The sequence below is a fragment of the Trachurus trachurus genome, assembly GCF_905171665.1.
Source record: "Trachurus trachurus genome assembly, chromosome: 2".
Taxonomy (NCBI): Eukaryota; Metazoa; Chordata; class Actinopteri; order Carangiformes; family Carangidae; genus Trachurus; species Trachurus trachurus.
In genome coordinates, this window is record NC_139914.1 from 10,215,108 (window position 1) to 10,232,802 (window position 17,695).

The following is a 17,695-nucleotide window of genomic DNA, read 5'->3' on the forward strand; positions in this document are numbered from 1 at the left end:
ATCTATGACAGTGACAGCTTTATATTTGAATGTAGTGGGTTTCCATCAGAATACAAGAATGTAAGGCAAATAAATACAATCTACACTGTAAAAAAAAAAGGAACAACTGGACCGAATACATCCCTTGTGTTTAAAATGCTTAGTCCAGCTTCACTAAATAGCCTCAATTTGAAAAAAGAAAAAAAAAACAGAAAAGAAAAGAAAGGTGCAGGCCATCAGATCACAATATATGGAGTTTTAAGGGGCAGGAGTAAATCCAACATCTGCTGTCAATTTTCTTCACTTTCTCTCTTTCTTTTCAGTCACTTGCTTTTCTCTCTCTTCTTCCTCTACTCTGCCGTAACGCTGAGCGAGGCGCTGCTCTTGGCTTTGCCCATGGTAAACTTGACCGTGCCACTCATGTCCTCACTGGTGTCCCTCAGGGTGAGTTTGTGAACCGTCCCGTGGTTCTCCAGGCGGACCGATGGGCCCGACTGAAGGGTCTCTCCATTCAAAGTCCAAACAGGAGGCTTGCCGATGTCGACGGACACCTCGCACTGGAAGCATGCTGACTCTGACTCCATCACCTCCACGTCCTCAAGCTCCTTGACCATCATGAGAGCCTGGGCTGCAACACAGAGAATATAAGTATGAGAACACAGTAGTCTTTCATACACATATAAAACTCAATCCCCACTAACTATGTTACCTTCGACCAACAGTTTGGCTTTGGATGTGTGCTCCCCAACCTCGATGGAGTAGGTGCCCTCGTCTTCCACACAAGTCTGCTGGATCACCAGTTTGTGGGAACAGCCATCGACCGAAATGTCCAGTCGGTCAGAGGAAACCAGCTCCTCCCTGCCCTTGTACCAGGTGGCGCTGCAGCGAGGCGACGAAACGGTGCACTCCAGGATCACCCGATGTTTCTCCAGGGCCGTCCGGTCTCGCAGGGGTTTAACGATGGACACTGGAAGCTCTGGAGTGAAGGGTAAAATATTTTTAAGTTGGTGATGAACATTTTGTAAGATGTTAATATGTCAATATATATATTTTAGAAGGGAAAAAAAAACCAAAACGTACCTTCTACCTCAAGATAAGCAGTAGATTCAACGTCTCTCGCTACAAAGCGGATTTCTCCAGCATCTTCAGCTTTGACGCCACACATGAGCAGGAAGTGTTTGGTCACTGAAGGAAAACAACAACATGTTTATTCAGGGCACATAGAAGCTGTTTATGTGGTGGCTCAGCACTTTACAAAACCACTTAACACTCTTGGTCCAATTTGTCTCGCTTCCTCTTAGGCCCTACAATTCCTTTTCTGTCCACCAGATGTCCTGCTACACACTAGTATCACTAGTTTGACTCATAGACAGTATATATAAGAGGTTAGACTGCAGCTTTCTACTAACTTCATTCAAATGTTTGTATTTAAATTAAGATATTTTTTAATGTTGCCTTGCTCGAGAGAAATTTAGACTCTACCATTTATAATTTCACCATCTGCCATCACTGGTTGTTGTGCTACAGTCCTGGCATCACACACGCACTCAAATGCTCTGTGTGCAAATGTATTGTGGGTAGTTGTTGTTGTCTTATCAGAATCATTCAGTCTCATCAATAATTAACCCATTCCTTTCCTGACCTTCAGTGCGGATCTTGATGGTGCTCGTGGGCCGGATCTTGTGGCCGTCCTTGTACCACTCTGCTGTCACATCCTCCAGGGAAACCTCACACATGAAGACAGCGTTCTGATCCTCCTGGATGTAAAGATCCTCCAGTTGCTGCACTATCTCCAACTTATGCTCTGTGAGGTGAGTAAAGAGATTTAGAAAGATATTAATAGTGTTTTTTTTTTTTTTGGAGAAATGTTGATGCATGGTGCTTCTCTTAAAAAAACACAAGATGGAGCCATTGTACAGCTCAACTTCAGCTGCTGCAGAATTCAGTAGCTTTGACATATAAATGTAACTTTTTATATACCGTATTGCCAATGTCAGGTGTGTTATAGCAGTATCTGTGCAAACAATTACCGTAAACCTCCAGGGAACAAGAAGTGTTAACTTCCCCTGCGTCACATGTGTAGGCGCCAGAGTCAGCCGGGGAGCACTGCAGGATCTGACAGAACCGCTTACGACCCATGGAGTAGATCCGACAATTCTTCCCCGGCTTCATCTCTGACCCATTCTGATTCACAGAAAAAAAAAGGTATTATTCATGAAATAAAAACATATAATATATTTTTGTTCAGTGAGCAACAACATATACAAACAGAATGAGGATTTATATAATCTTGTCTTACCTTAAACCATTTGACTTCAACATTTTGCCTGGAGAACTCACACTCCAGAGTGGCAGGAAGTTCCTCCTCCACACGCACATCAGCCAGCGCTTTCATTATAGACACTGGTGTCTCTGTCAATTCAGTTTAACTCAGTCAGTCAGTGAATCAACAGATCAAAATTAATCAGTAGTTTCTCTGACTTTTCATTCATCACTTTTATCACTCTATCTCTCTTATATAGACATATACATTCATTAGTTTTGGAGTACAAACTCTGAGTCTGTACATCAGGTTCTACAGATGGTTGTTACCTTTGATCGTGAGCCTGGCAGTGGTGCGCACTCCCTCAGCGGAGAAGACGATGGTGCCCGTGTCCTCCATGGTGAGGTTGGACAGGGTGAGGCTGTGGACTCGCCCGTTGGTGCTCACCCGCCACTGGTTGTTCGGTTTCACCCGGATGCCGTCCTTCTGCCACGATCCCTCCACATCCGTGTGGGAAAGCTCCACCTCGAAGGAGGCCGTCTCTCGCTCAAAGGTTTCCTGGTCAGTGAGGCCTTTACGGAAGGTGATTTTACGGGCTGGATCGGGAGACACGAGGGAGAGCGGCTTAGCGAGATGAAAGATATACTTCTTAGAAATGGTATCTGGATTAAATGATGCCAAGCAGATATTCAGATACTCAGCTGCTTTCACGCAGAGCTATCACTTCATTGTAGACTCAAATAACACTATGTTTCAAGGACAGTAGGTGGTTCAAATATAGACCCAGCTCAGTTTATCACGTTACAAAAACAGCACCTACAGTGGCTCCATGATCCATTGTCACAGTGTCATTCTGTGCACTGTTATGTAACAGCGTGGCTGTGTTTCAAAAATCTTTTCACACGTACAGGTCTAGCTCTGCTCTTCTCAGTATCTTCTTTCATGTGACATACTGTGCAAATCAGCTACAATATGTCCTGTTGTTCAGCTGCACAGAACTCATCTGGGTCAGACGAGATGCCAGTCACTACGTGGCACACTGCACTGGCTTTTGAATAATTCCTGCTAATTAAAAGTCGAGTACTAACATTAGAAATGAATTTGTAATTGTAGACTGCACAGTCATTTCAGTCCCACTTACGTTCCACATTCAGCTTGACCTGCGTTCTGTCGTGCAGGGTCTCGCAGCGGTACGTCCCCCGGTCGGACAGCGTGAGGTTTTGGATGGTCAGACTACGTTTGCGGCCGTTCTGGCCCAGCGTGTGCCGGGGGCCGGGCTGAATGACCACACCCTGCCTCATCCACTGGACCTCTCCCGTCTCCAGGCTGATCTCAGTCTCCATGGTAGCCTCGCCTAACTCTTCTGCCATGACAGCTTCCATTTTGGTAGTAAACATGACCTGAGCCTCTGAATATAATAAAGAGAGACAGAGATAAAGTTGACAATTCATTTTAGTCATTTTAGTTTAGTATGACGCCATTTCCTCTCATTTTACTAAATGTCCTACCCTGGACTTTGAGGCTGGCTTTGCTCAGTTTTCCCTCCGCCTCCGCTGTAATCCTCGAAGAGTCCAAAATCTGACACTTCTTGATCACCAAGGTTTGGCATAGGCCGTTCTGGGTTGCCTGGAAACGATCCCCCAGAGCGATGGGCTCGTTGTCCATGAGCCAGACCAACTGGAGATCCTCAGGGGAAACCACGCACTTGAAAGTCGCATCTTCTCCTTCAAGCACGGTGGTGTTGTGCAGCTCGGTGAGGAACTCCACCACTCTGGGCACTGAAAAGACAAATGTAAGTGAACGAAGCCGCCTTACGCCTCACGTGAGAAAAGACTGAGCCCAGACATACTTACTCTCCACTCTCAGCGATGCCACGGTGCGGTCGTCTCTGGACTCACAGGCGTACTCCCCAGCATCCTCTCTGGTTAAGCGGTGGATGGTCAAGCTTCGCTCCACTCCATCCGCACGGATGGAGAACCTCCTGCTCGGTACCACCTCTGCGCCGTTCTTCAGCCACTGCACGTCTGCTTTTGGTTTGCACACTTCACAGCGAAGGGTCACCATCCCGTCAGCATGGGCCACAGTGTCCCGCAGCGGCAGCACAAACTTGATCCTCATTTCTGTGATGGGGGGAAAAAAAAGTTGACATGTCTTCAGGCCACACTGATGTGTTTTATAGCATTATAGGCGAAAAGAAATTGACATTCTGACCTTTAACCAGCAGGCTGAAGTGGATCTGGTCTGTGTTGACATCGCAGGTGTACTCGCCGGCATCAGACCGCCTCAAAGGGTCGATGGTGAGGGTGCGCTTATGGCCCTCCACGAGAGCCCGGAAGCGTTCGCCTTCGACCGGCGTCCAGTCTTTCATCCAGCGCACCTGAGCACTTTCCTTGGACACGTAACTCATCAAGGTCACGCTCTCCGCCTCATAACCCGTCACAACAATGTCGTCCTCCTTGTTCACAAATGTAACTGCAGGTTCTTTGGTATAAAAGAAAAGAGAAGCAAATGTTAGCTATGCTTTCTTTTTTCTTGACTCTTCGGACCTACACTCTGGGTCGGTACCTTGAATCCGTACAACGCTGATCATCTTGTCATCCACAGCATCGCAGACGTATTTCCCAGAATCTGAGGGCTGGATATTAGAGATGATGATTTTCCTCAGAGTCCCGTAGCTTTCGATGTAGGTACGGGAGTCACTGGCGAGCAGCTTCTCATTGCAGTACCACTGGACAGGGGCGTTGGCGCGGGACACCTCACAGGCCAGGATCAGGTCATCACCCACCACCATCTCCTGGTAGTCAGGGTCCAGGGAGTTTCCTACGATGGTCACTGGGGGCTCTGAGGTCAAAAGAGCAGCAAAGTGTGTGAGAATTTATGCTGAACAAAATTCCTTTTAAAGGGATAATTCAACATTTTGGCAACTTTTACCTTCCACTGTAACCTGAAAGTTGATAGTGTCATCTCCGACATCCAGGAAGTACTCTCCTGAGTCTTCGAGTTCAGCATTGAGGATGACCAGAGAGCGGAAAGCGCCCTCTTCCTCTTCACAAAACCTTTCATTGTCCTGAATACGACTGTTGTCCTTGTACCACTTGGCAACCGCGTTGGCTCTGGAGAGTTCACACTCCAACACAATGTCATCAGAAAGCTTGGATTTAAGGTTTGTCTTCACCTCTGACTTCCTTAAGATCTTCACTGGAGGCTCTGAGAATGCAGAATGACACGTCGATGCTCAATATGATATTACTGTGGGCTTCAAACTTTCTTTATGAGCTGAAAAATAATCACCAAAGCTAATCTGTGCCTCTTACCTGAAACTTTGACCTGGAAATCTATTTTATCATCAACAGCATCGCAGGTGTATTTCCCAGAATCCTTTGGCGTAGGAACGTGGATGGTCAGACGCCGGATGAGCCCCTCCTCTGTGATGGCGACGTTGCTGCTCTCCTCAATTTCTCTGCCATCCAGGCACCACTTGACCTCTGCGCTTGGCCGAGACACAGTAATCTCCATGACAACTGGTTCGCCGGCAAAACTCTCCAGTTTGTCAGGCGTGTTTTTGGGACGAGTAAGCATCACCGGTGGCTCTGAAAGAAAAAGGATTAAAGTCATAAAGAAGAGTTATTGATTCATATAATAATACAGAATATAATAATTACCATTGTTTCCTCAGTCTTACCTGTAACAGTCACCAGGAATGCCACAGAGTCATCTTCAGTGTCACATATATACTCAGCTGTGTCATCCACACTAGTCACAGGTATAACTAAGCGGCGGTGAGCCCCATCCACCTCAAGCATCAGGTTGGATCCCTCATCTACTTCAAGGCTGTCCCTGAACCAGCGGACAGGAGCATCTGGCTTGGAGACCTCACAGCTGAGCACCAGCCTCTCGGGGGCCAGATGGGTCAGTTCCACGTCTGATTCACTGGGAGAAACAATTCGTACTGGTGGCTCTGGAGTAGGAAGAAAAAAAACATAGCTTTATTTAAAATAAAAACCTTTCTAATAGGAATATAGCAAAACCAGAAGTGTGCACAAACCTGTGACATCAAGCTGGAAGAAGACAGAGTCTCCATCTGTTTTGCAGACGTACTCTCCCTCATCCTCCACAGATCCGCACAAGATGGTCAGCCTCCTGTAAGGACCCTCAGATATCAGCTGGATGTTGTCGCTCTCCTCCACCTCCTGTCCGTCCTTGAACCACTGCACCTTCCCACTGGAGCGGGACAGTTCACACTGCAGGTTGATTTCCTCTGAGATGTAGCTTTTTATCACTACATCATCCTTAGGGTCCACAATCATCACTGGAGGCTCTGTGTTTGTAGATGATTGAAGTAGATAGAGGTAAATAGAATTAATGTTTGTATTAATGACACCTTTATTTTTATTACTGCTCAGACCAGCAGGGGTCTTTACTGTCTCTGTACCTTTGACATTGACGGTGAAATCCATACTGTTGTTTCCTGCCTGGCAGGTGTAACATCCAGCGTCTGAGGTTTCTGCTGAGCGGATTATCAACCTCCTCACAGTTCCCTCTGCCTGCAGAGTGATGTTGTCACTGGGATGGATCTCACAGCCGTCCTTATACCTAGGACACAGGTAAGAATACACGGTGTCCAACTACAGACTGAGCTACAGCTTCAAAAGAACCAAAACACAAAAGATTGAACTCCTTACCAAATGACTTCAGCATCCTCACTGGAGACGTTGCAGAGCAGAACCACAGGATCCAACTCCATGCTGCTCTTATGGAGCTCCTCCTCTGGGACCGCACTGAACTCCACAGGAGGACCTGAACAAACAGGATGTGATGGATGTGAACAACTGGAACACAAGCTACGAGAGGATGAACTTGGAACTCAAATCTTTTACCTGCAACATCCACGTTGAATTGTATGACATCCCCTGAAGTTTCACATGTATAAACGCCAGAGTGAGCTGCATCAGCCGAGTGGATCACAATCCTCCTCATGTTTCCATCTGATTGGATGTTGAGGCCGTCGGCCACCTGGAGCTCCTCGCCATCTTTGAACCAGGATACTTTTGCAATCGGGTGGGAGACTTCACAGTAGAGAACAATAGCATCACCCGTCTCCACCTTCTTATTGCTGTCTGATTCCGGCAGAGGGGTGAATTTCACCACAGCAGCTGCAAAGAAATTAACATAAAAATACATTAAACAAAAGATTCTTCTATCACATACTACAAGGAGAAAGATTAGGAGATCTTAAGACCTACGGTTGACTTTGAGCACAGCTGAATCACGGACTCCGTTGGCTATAAATGTGATCTCCGCTGTGTCCTCTGCCATTTGAATGTCACGGATAACTAATGAGTGCTGTGTTTGGGACTGTTGTATCAAGTATCGTCTGCCATTCTGCAGTTGGGCACTGTTCAAAAACCAGGTTCCAACCATTGATGCAGACAGTTCGATGGAGAACTGAGCATCTTCTCCCTCCACAACCTCACAGCCTTGGAGGCGGCTGCGAATCTTGGGCCCAGGAACTAAGAAAAAATGCAAAAAAACACATTCATTTGACAAGTACTGTGTGTTTTGTCATTTTTGTGGCCTGTGGTGATGTTGACGTTTTAGTTTGCACTGTCATCTCCTCACCCAGATGGACAATTTTGGGAAACTCCACATGACCACTCCGTCCGTACTTGTTGATGCAACACACTCGGAAGCGGTAGTCGCCTTCGCATGGCACGCTGTCACTGGTGACCTCGGCTGAGGTGCCGGTCTCTGTGGTGAAACACTTCTGCCACTCCTGGGAGCCCACTTCTTTTCTCTCCAGCACAAAGATGGAGCGGGTGGACGCCGGGCTGTTGGGGGCAGGAACCCAGCTGAGAAGGGCGCTGTTGGGCCGATCTACGTCCATCTTGACACCCACAGGGCAGATGGGGGGAGAGTGTCTGGCAGCTAAAGGGCAGAGTGGAGAATGGGATGGAGAATGTAGGCGTGAGACTTCATAGTTAGATAGTTCAACATTTTGGCAAATTGGCCCATTGCCAAAATCCCTATAGTTTTAGGAGTAGGTTGTTACCTTTAATTGTCGGTGCAAGCTATTCTTAGAACGGCAGAGCAGAGCCGCGAGCTGCGAGACGGAGTTGTTTCGAGGTAAATTCAAAACCGATGATGCACGTTCCCATTGGGGGCAGTTTTTCATAGCGTGGTGAATGTGCAGGTCACAACTTGTCCACCAGAGCGTTTTGGAGTTGTTGGATTGTGTATTTGATGAGTTTGATGAGGGAAACCAAGAAATCCCGTTAGCCTCCGTAGCATAGCTCTGAGCAGCTCACGGCTCTGCTCCGCCGTTCTAAAAATAGCTCGGCCCGACAATTAAAGGTAACGAACCTACTCCTAAAACTATATGGATTATGGCAATGGGCCAATTTGCCAGAATGTTGAACTATCCCTTTAAATCTGTACTACCAATTTTCAAGCTCAGAAATTACCTTTGACCTTGAGGCGTGACGAGGTCTTGGATCTCCCTGCGACAAAGGTCACGACCCCTGAATCTTGATAGGCCACGTTGACAAACACCAGAATGTGAGTTTTGCCAAAAGACTTGAGGATGGTCTGGTGTGTCTCGAGTAGCTTCAGGCCATCTTTGAACCAGTGGACCTCCATGTCGTCGTCCTCCACCTCCACGCAGAACGCTGCATTCTCACCTTCCAGGACCTCCAGCTTCCGAGGGAGTTTACGAATAATAGTACCTGCGAAAAGAGTCATTTATTTGAATTTGTGTTTTATATCGTAGTAGATTTGATGTCTAACTTAATGTTCCACTTTAATTACCTTTAACCGACAGCTCTGCAATGCTCTTTGCCCCATCAGGCATCTCACAGAGATACACTCCGTCGTCATCCGTCCCGACATCATGGATGGTGAGTCTCCGTCTGGTTCCCTTCTGCTCCATCCCATACTTGTTGCTCGGCATCAGCCTCTGGTCCTCAAGGTACCAGGCGGCTGGGACGGACTCATCGGGGACCTCGCACTCCAGGACAGCGACGTCCCTCTCCCTCACCTCCACGTCTTTTAACGGACGCCTGAACCGCACAGCTGAGCCTGAGGAACAAAGGGAACAGGTATGTGGTGCAGAGGAGAAAAATGACTGAATGAGTTAAAGTTACAGTTATTTTTTTAAAGCAAATAATAATACAGTTTAAATCTGGCATAAATTAACATAATATTTGAAATATGTCAGCTGCTGTAATGCCACTCCATATTATCTGTATATTACAGACTCATATGTTGACCCCAAGACTAAGCTGACTTATTATAGAGGCAGCTGTCCAGGAAAATGCTTATGAAAAGTTATGTGACCTGAGAATTATCTTCCCATTATGAAGGGATTAGGACAAAATGATTAGCTACTCTAAGAGGTGATGCCATACATTTCAACAGTGCACATAAAGCAATTAGCCTCAACAAGTGCAGCTTCTGATCTAATGTTTTATCCATGTGGATAGAGATGTGCATCAAAAACACAATGATTGTTTCACTATGATACTGTTTCTTTAAAAGTTTAATATTTAGCAGTGAAAGAAAATAGTTTGCAAGCCAGTAAGCGAAGTTATCACCTACCTTTGACGGACAGGTGAACAGCACTGAGGGTGTTTCCAAGAGCGTTTGATGCAGCACAAACGTAGAGCCCAGTATCCTGCTCTTTACAGTACAGAACCTTTAGCGTGTAGTAACCCTCCCTGTCCTCAAATATCAGATGTCGCCTCCCGGGATCGAGGGGAGCCCCGTTCTTCTTCCAGATGATTTCGGGTTTAGGCTTCCCTGTCACGAGGCAGCGGAACTTGGCGTGTTTCCCCTCCGCCACGGCAAACTTCTTGACTGCAGACGCGTTGACAGGCTGCTCCTCCACGAGCCTCGACAGGCCGAGTCGCCCGCCTCTGTGCTTCGGTGACCACTGGCTGTTGGTGTGACCGCCGGGGGACATTTTACTCTCCTCTCTCTCTGGTACGCGCTCCACCAGAAGGACAGCGCCGGCCAAAGCGCCACCGTTGCAGTTGACGGCCTTACAGGTGTAGACACCTTTGTCCGGTATGCGCGTCCTGTAGATCTTCAGCTGGAACCAGCCGCCGTCTTGGTTGCTCACGCTGAAGTGTGAACTTTCAAAGATTTCATTCAGCTTCTTACCATCTTTCTCCCATGTCACCTCTGGTAAAGGGGTGCCCCAGATTTTGCAGGAGAAGGCAGCATCTTCTCCCCTGTCCACGCGCAGAGAGAGCGGCTTGATGAGGAACCGTGGTTTATCATCAGATGTTAAATCAAGCTCTTCTCTTTTCTCTGGCATGTTTCCGTTCCATTTGTGCTCTCCGTTTATCTCTGCTCCGTTTTCTCTCCTGTGTTCACCATTTTGCACTTTGTTGTAGCCATTCAAGTGTCCTTCAAGTTCCCCGTTTTCTTTCGTACCATTGACCACTAATTGCCTCTGCCCCTCCTCCTGTGGTTGGGCCTCTCCTTCCACTTTGAGGGAAGCTGCTGCATATGTTTCACCTACGCTATTTCTAGCCTTGCATATGTACTGGCCAGCATCCTCTGGGGTCACTCCTGCGATGGTCAGCAGGTAGGCTTTTCCCTCCTCTGAGAGCTGGTAGCGTCCCTCAGACGATATCTGGACATTTTTACGCTCCCAGATCACATCGGGACGAGGGTCCCCGCCGATTTGGCACCTCAGCGTGGCATCTGTGCCACTCGGTGCCACCACAGGGCGTGGGTAGCCCAGGACACGAGGAGCACCCCCGAAAATATCCATGATGATGTCGCCCTCTCTCTGGTTTGAGTGAAGAAGTTTCTTTTGTCGTGAGATTATCTGGAAATGATCCTCTTATCTTTGATGATGGAGCTGTCAGACAGAGATATACAGTAGTTTCAGAAATCAACTTCAGTAGAAAGACAGAGTGAAGTGACATTAGTTTTCCTGCTTTGGCTGTTTCAACATTGTACGGTTTCTATTTACAGCTGACCCAAGCCGGACGATTGCAAATTAAATGTGAGATACTTTTTAAAGCAGGATCTTGTGGCATAAATATCTGGAACCAAGAAAGAACTGGACTCGAAACGGACTTAGATGATTGAAATCAAAAGAAACTGTACAGAAATGTACTCCGACTTTGTTGGTTAAAGCTGAACCGGGGTGTTTACCAGATGAGATGATCAGAGGTTTAGTTAAGGTTCTGAACAAACGTAAACCACTCGGTTCTCTCACAGCTGGTGCTGTAACTCATTGAAGAGTGTATTTATAAAGTAGTCTGTCCAAAAAAAGACACCGGAGACCATGTGTCACATAGCACGCAAACTGTGCACTGACACACCTGCAGCCACGAACTAAGACCAAACTGACCCATAATCCCCTGCATGTGTGTCAGCTGTATCCTCCCTCATGCATTTTCTTTGTCTCTGGATTGTTGCGTTGTTGTCATGTTTGTCTTCGTCTTTGAGGTTTAGCAGCAGCCTCAGCTGTTGTTAACTAGATCTCATATTCTCCTAGTTTTTGGTTTGATCTTGTATCAGCCAGTGGAAAATGTGACTCTCTCGTGTGTCTCATTTGCTTCCCTCATGGTGTCATCATCTTTCTTTTGGCGTTGACAATCACAACTGTCTCTGCTGTGTGACGCACCACATCTCATGTACATCCTCTAAACAGCATGGATCTTATATATTAGACACAGATTAACACCCTGTCTGGAAAGTAGCTATATGTATAGCGTGTTGGATATTTGTTAACTCTTATAATCAATAAATACATGAAGCAGTTTTATCTTTAAGGCACATAAATGGGAATCATTCCTCTCAGAAGAAACAATATCTACAAAAGAACAGAACAGAATAAACTTACCACTCTCTTTAAATCATTCTGCCACTGTTGTGATGTTTCATTAAAAAAGATGTCCTCAAAACATGAACATAAACTCTTTGACTCATAGAAATGGCCTATATTGTTGCGATGCAGCTCTCTGAGACGTTTGTTCCCTGTCTCTCTGGTTCAGTTTGTTGCTTGTAGATTCTGCCTCACGATTGGCCCACCTCCTGGTCACTGAGAGTCAAAGCAGGTTAGAAAAAGTAGAGCTTCCATTCACAGTTAGTGGCCCAATTACAGGTGTCATGTCTTGGTAGCGTGGCGTGCGGCCGTTTGGCGTTAGGTTGCAGATGGCGGAGAGGAAAATGACCACAGACACAGAGTCAAGTGGTCGGTTTATGCGTCAGCTCTGACACTGTCATTGTCCAACAGTGAGAGAGTGAGAGGGAGAGGGAGAGTTGGAATTGGGGGGGTGGGTGGGAAGCATTAAATGCTTTCACAGCTGCTGCCACTGCAAGCCACCACCTAAAAATACCAGCAGCTTCGATGACGGTGGGCCAGATAAAGTTAGGCTCCCCATTCACAGACCGTGGCTCACTAAAGATAGAGGGGAGGCAGGGGTCTGCGATGGATCACACAGCTCAGTAGATATCCTGAGTTAAACCTCGGAGGAGAAAGGACAGCCCTACCTGCTGGAGCTCCTGAAGTCATGAGTCACGTTGGCCTGTAGATGAGGTCACATTAGTGTCGCATCATGTCAGCTACTCATATTTAATCCAATAAGCTACTTCGGCTTTCTGTAGATCCACAAACAATGTCATTGCAAGGACTGATCTTGAAGAAGACGTCTAACACAGGATAGCAAATAGATTTTTTTTTTCATTTAAGGACTTTAGGAAAGTCCATTTAGCTGTGTGTGTGGCATTAGTAGTGTGTTCACCATACAATGGTGTATCAGTGTCTGTTTCAGTCTAAGCAGACACTCAGTGATGTATGGGACATTGATAAGGAAAAGATTACCCAAGTGCTGGAAGCATTTAGACTCAGCATGGTCTGTGAAATCTTCATTGTCAGAGTCTTAAAAAAAAATTTTTCTTTGTGATATCAATCAATCAATCAATCAATCAGTTGATCAATTTTATTGAACATGTCAAGAATTAAAACAAAATAACAACAATAATACAAATAGAGCATATTATTAATAATCATCTCAAAAGAAGATACCTGTCTAGTTAAATAGGAGTAAGAAGAAGTTGAGAGCTTTTCTAGTCCTACCCCCTTGTACTATTCATATAATACTAATAGAAAATAAAAGTTCAATTTACGGCCATCTATTCATGTTATCTCAGTCGATACAAACAAACAAATGAACTTATTTGGTCAGAACAAGAACAACGTAGTCAAAATAAACACACCAGACACTTCATACAGTCCACAAAAACAAGAACACTAGTCCATCTCCTAAGCACTCAGTATTTTGTTTCTGAATAACCTTTTTTAATTTAGCTAAGGTGCCACATGTTTTCAGCTCATCACTGAAGTTGTTCCACAGACTAACTCCTTTTGTTGTGACACACTGACGTTTTGTGTCTGTCCTTGCTGGTGGGTTTTTTAATCTCAAGTTGTGCTTACTTTCTCTCAGTTGAAACAACCCTCGGATACTGCTGGGTAATTGTTGATTTATTACTCTATACATGATTTGAATATTTTTTGAAGTCAACCAGATCATGAAATGTTAGAGTTTTTAATTTGATGAATTTAAAAAATGTGTTACATAGACAACTGGAGACGCACTGTTCATTTATATTTATTTATCATCTCTACAAGCTGCCACTTCAGCAGAACTTACCGGTATCTTTCTTGCATTGACACATACCAATCTTTTTTAACCATTCCCTCCCACATTGACAGATCTGAATCCGGCGCTGACACTTGTTGCCCGCATTCTCCGACAGTGGCTCTCTAAGTTATCTCTTCAAGTGGAGTGTTTTGGAGAGCCAAAGCCACTGACTCATGCTGCAGAACTGTCGTCATAGATATTTTAACCTTCAGTGCGGGCCACATAGTTCTGACCCCTTTGTGACGGTTGCTGCACTCAGCATACCATCTAAAACCTAGATGGCCTCTAAAACTTCCTGATAGTCTAATGAGGAGAAATGATCATTGGGTTGTGATGTTTTTCGAGTTAAAAGCAACAGATGATGTCTGCACAGAAGGATGTTGTCAGTAAACAATTTGCCAGAGTCATTTGTAGGACTCACACCACAGTAGTGGCTCCATTTAAGGCCGCCGGTACCTCTGACATTCTCCTCCACGCAGTAATCCCTGCAGCTGTTAGGTACGATGACTGCACCAGGAATCACTGCTGCTCTTTGTCCTGAGATTGGGTTTCAATATCAAAAGCTGAAGAGGATTGTCAGAGAGCACAGGGTCCTTAATTGCCCGTCAGTCAATGTAGGTTTCAAACGAAGGAAGGTCTTATATGTTAAGTCGAGCTCTCTTGGCTCCTCGTGACCAAACCACTTTGTTTTGGAGGTTTGGTAGATAAACTGGAAAGGCCAAAGGCAGTCACATATTAACATCCTGAATGGATCAATGATCAATAACTGCCTCTGGATCCATGATTATTGGGTCTTACACGCTTGCTGATTGACAAGCAGCTTTGAAATGTTTCACATGTTTGTGTAAAGCTGAGGCAGATTAACCTCATGCAGCTTTAAAGACGTCCCGGTGCTGACTGACTCAGGGCAGGGCGGCCTATTGTCTCTCAGGTCAAGGCCGTGATTTTTAAATAAGCTGGATCAGGGTCAAGTTTGTGAAAACTGACATTCCCCTGTGGGTTCACATGGACAGTGTTTATTTCAGCTGTAGTTCGGAGAAAAATGGGATATGTTTGGAAGTGTGAACAGCCGAGACAGTGGTGGTGCACAGGAAGAGTCAGTCACTGAAGCACACATAGATCTTCAGTGCAGGGCTTAAGTGTCCTACACATTACTGTTCAATAGATGGCGCTACAGGTACATAGATCTCTTTTAACATTAACAACAACTAGAACACAGAATAAGAAATAATTGGACCAAAAAGATTTACTCCTAAAGCCAATTACTCTGACCTCTGACCTCCCTGAGGAGAATTTGGATTAGTAAATGTGTGTATCATGTTCAAGTTTTCATATTATATATCATCCAGATGTGGATTGATTAAACTATAGATGATCTGTATAATTGAAAAGTATAACTTTCATTGTCGTCGTTAGAGACGAAGTATCACTGAATTTAATTTAATTGATGTCTCATTGTCGACCTGAAATCATCAATCGCATTTGTCATTGTGATCTAATTAAGAGGGAAATGCTGCCATCTTTATTGGAAATCTTTTAAAGCGTCGTGGTCCCAGGATGAAACATTTTGACCCAAGAGACTAGAAGAAGCGTGTCGGAGCGCACGTACACACTGGAGGCCAGAGGGCCGTCCCTTCGCCTTCGTCATCTTAAATCTAGATCCCTGCACCGGGAGACAGGAGTGACTTGTGCAGAGAGGAAAAAGTAAGATCAAACATATTTGTCAGGTGACCTTTGACATCGTAGTTCCTCCCCTTTCTCCCTGCAACCTGCAAGCATGCTGGGAGCAACAACAAGGGATTCTGAGAAAGACAGGAGGAGGGCTTTTTTTTTTTTTTTTTTTTTAAATATAAACAACATCTGTGTGTATGTGTGTGATAGAGGAGTACATGTGTTCAATCACTGGTTGTTGGTTTTTAAAATCGTATTATTAGACTTTTATTTTTTTTTCTCCTGAGAATAATCTGAGCTCTGATTCAACTTTTGTCCCAGATTTAGTTGCAGCACAAGTTAAAGCAGCTTTTTTAACATGATGCTTGGAAATTTTCTGTCCTTGTTTGGCCTGTGTGTGGGAAACAGACATTTTCCAGCTGTAGAGAGACAGGGATCCATGGAATATATTAGTTACCCTTGGCAGACTAACAGAGAGCTAAATAAAATCAAAGAATCCAAAACATAAAGAGTGAATCCAAGAGAGTAACATCCAGATATTTAACTCCAAACTTTATTCCAAAAGTCTTCATTTAAGGCCGACCTTTTCCTCCCAGTCAGAGCAGCCATTATTTTCTCCCCTTGGATGCTTTGACAGGACGTGTACCTGTCATGGGGATCAAACATGTGACATTCAGGTCACAGGACAGTTCTATCTCCAGCTAGCTTATCATATTCTGATCTCAGAGTGCAACAAGTTCAGCTTGTTTGCAAAAAATCCTCCGTCTCTTCTCATCTTGAATCCTTGTGCATGTATAAAAAGACTTTTATTTCAATTACAGATTTATTCTCTCGCTCACATTTAATCAAAAGTTGCTCATGATCACTGAGCTCACCAGATCCCCGAGCTGCACCAGCATTTACTCATGTTTGTGTTGTGTGTAAACTTAGACCTGCATTTTGAGTCCTGGATTTGGCCTTTAGAGTCAGCTCCATATTGTATGCCGTTTTAATAATGAGAATCAGATGCTGTATTGGAATAAAAGTTGCATTACTTTACCTGATCAGAAACAGATGTGGAACGAGGTGGAAAAAAAAAAAAAAAAAAAAAGGCTGTGATGAGAAAACAGACACTGGGATGACAGAGGGCAGAGCGGCGCCTTGGCAGACTCTGTGGATCAGCCAGTTTTGGAGTGTGCGTAACATCCTGGAGGTTTTGTTTGTTGTTCCATCTTGTGTGTTGTGGATAATCAATGGTAATGACGTGCAGTTACAAGAGACTGACGCTAATTGTTTAGCCTGGCTGTGTTTGTTGGTAGATTCTCTGCAAAATATAGTTAAAAATTAAACACTTGACATCTTAAAGACCTAAGTGCATTGGTGCTACCTTGTCGTTTATCAGTGCATTTATACATTACGTACTTGAACTGTATTTAGCCTGGACGTAGAGGATTACATCACTAATCTAAATTTGATTAAAACTAATCTATACATCCTGCTGCATCCAGATGTATTTAATCTTTCCTTTCTCATCGCTATAAATATTCACGGTGCGACTGATGATGACAATATATTGGCAGTTGATGCTCGTTCTGTGAATAATGTAAAGTGTTAGTGGAAGTTGGCCGGCTCCAACGCAGCGGCCTGACCCTGAGAGCGCTTTGCCACAAGCAGAATCACACAAAGGGGCCGTAGCGGCAGATGTAGATGTAAATTACATAGGATTGCACTGCACACACATACACTCAGATTGATGTTCCGACAGATGTGAGCAGTAGATGCCGTCACATCGCCGTGGCCGTGTCGCTACTGGCAACCATCTGCCGCACACTCTGACCCTTTCCACACTGCAAAAACTCTACATCTTTCCAAGAATATTTGTCTTATTTCTTGTCAAAATGTCTCATTTCTAGTCAAAACTAATCTCTTTCCACTTAAAATAAGACTCATCACCTAAAAATTAACTTGTTTTTAGATCATTTCCACTTGTTTCAAACAAATTTTCACTTGAAATAAGTAGCAAAATCTGCCAGTGAAAGCAAGTTTTTTGTGCTTGTAATAAGAAAGAAAAACTTGCTCCACTGTCAGATTTTTCTACTTATTTCAAGTGAAAATCTGCTTGAAAGAAGTAAAACGTGTCTAA

General features: G+C 44.8%; 1 protein-coding gene across 1 annotated transcript; it reads right to left on the reverse strand.

The window, feature by feature from the left end:
• Nucleotides 1-41: 41 nt before the first annotated feature.
• On the reverse strand, nucleotides 42-12,480 carry obsl1a (obscurin like cytoskeletal adaptor 1a). Its single transcript, XM_083991202.1, has 25 exons — nucleotides 12,102-12,480; nucleotides 9,836-11,108; nucleotides 9,047-9,316; nucleotides 8,704-8,964; nucleotides 7,862-8,167; nucleotides 7,486-7,752; nucleotides 7,120-7,395; nucleotides 6,925-7,039; nucleotides 6,675-6,835; nucleotides 6,288-6,560; nucleotides 5,925-6,200; nucleotides 5,557-5,832; nucleotides 5,174-5,449; nucleotides 4,808-5,083; nucleotides 4,454-4,723; nucleotides 4,096-4,362; nucleotides 3,751-4,020; nucleotides 3,384-3,650; nucleotides 2,572-2,838; nucleotides 2,279-2,391; nucleotides 2,010-2,163; nucleotides 1,622-1,783; nucleotides 1,060-1,164; nucleotides 689-955; nucleotides 42-607 (listed from the first exon to the last, which is right to left on the reverse strand). The coding sequence occupies exons 2-25, from the start codon at nucleotides 11,016-11,018 to the stop codon at nucleotides 330-332; spliced, it is 6,636 nt and encodes a 2,211-aa protein (XP_083847328.1). The 5' UTR covers nucleotides 11,019-11,108; nucleotides 12,102-12,480; the 3' UTR covers nucleotides 42-329.
• Nucleotides 12,481-17,695: the final 5,215 nt, after the last annotated feature.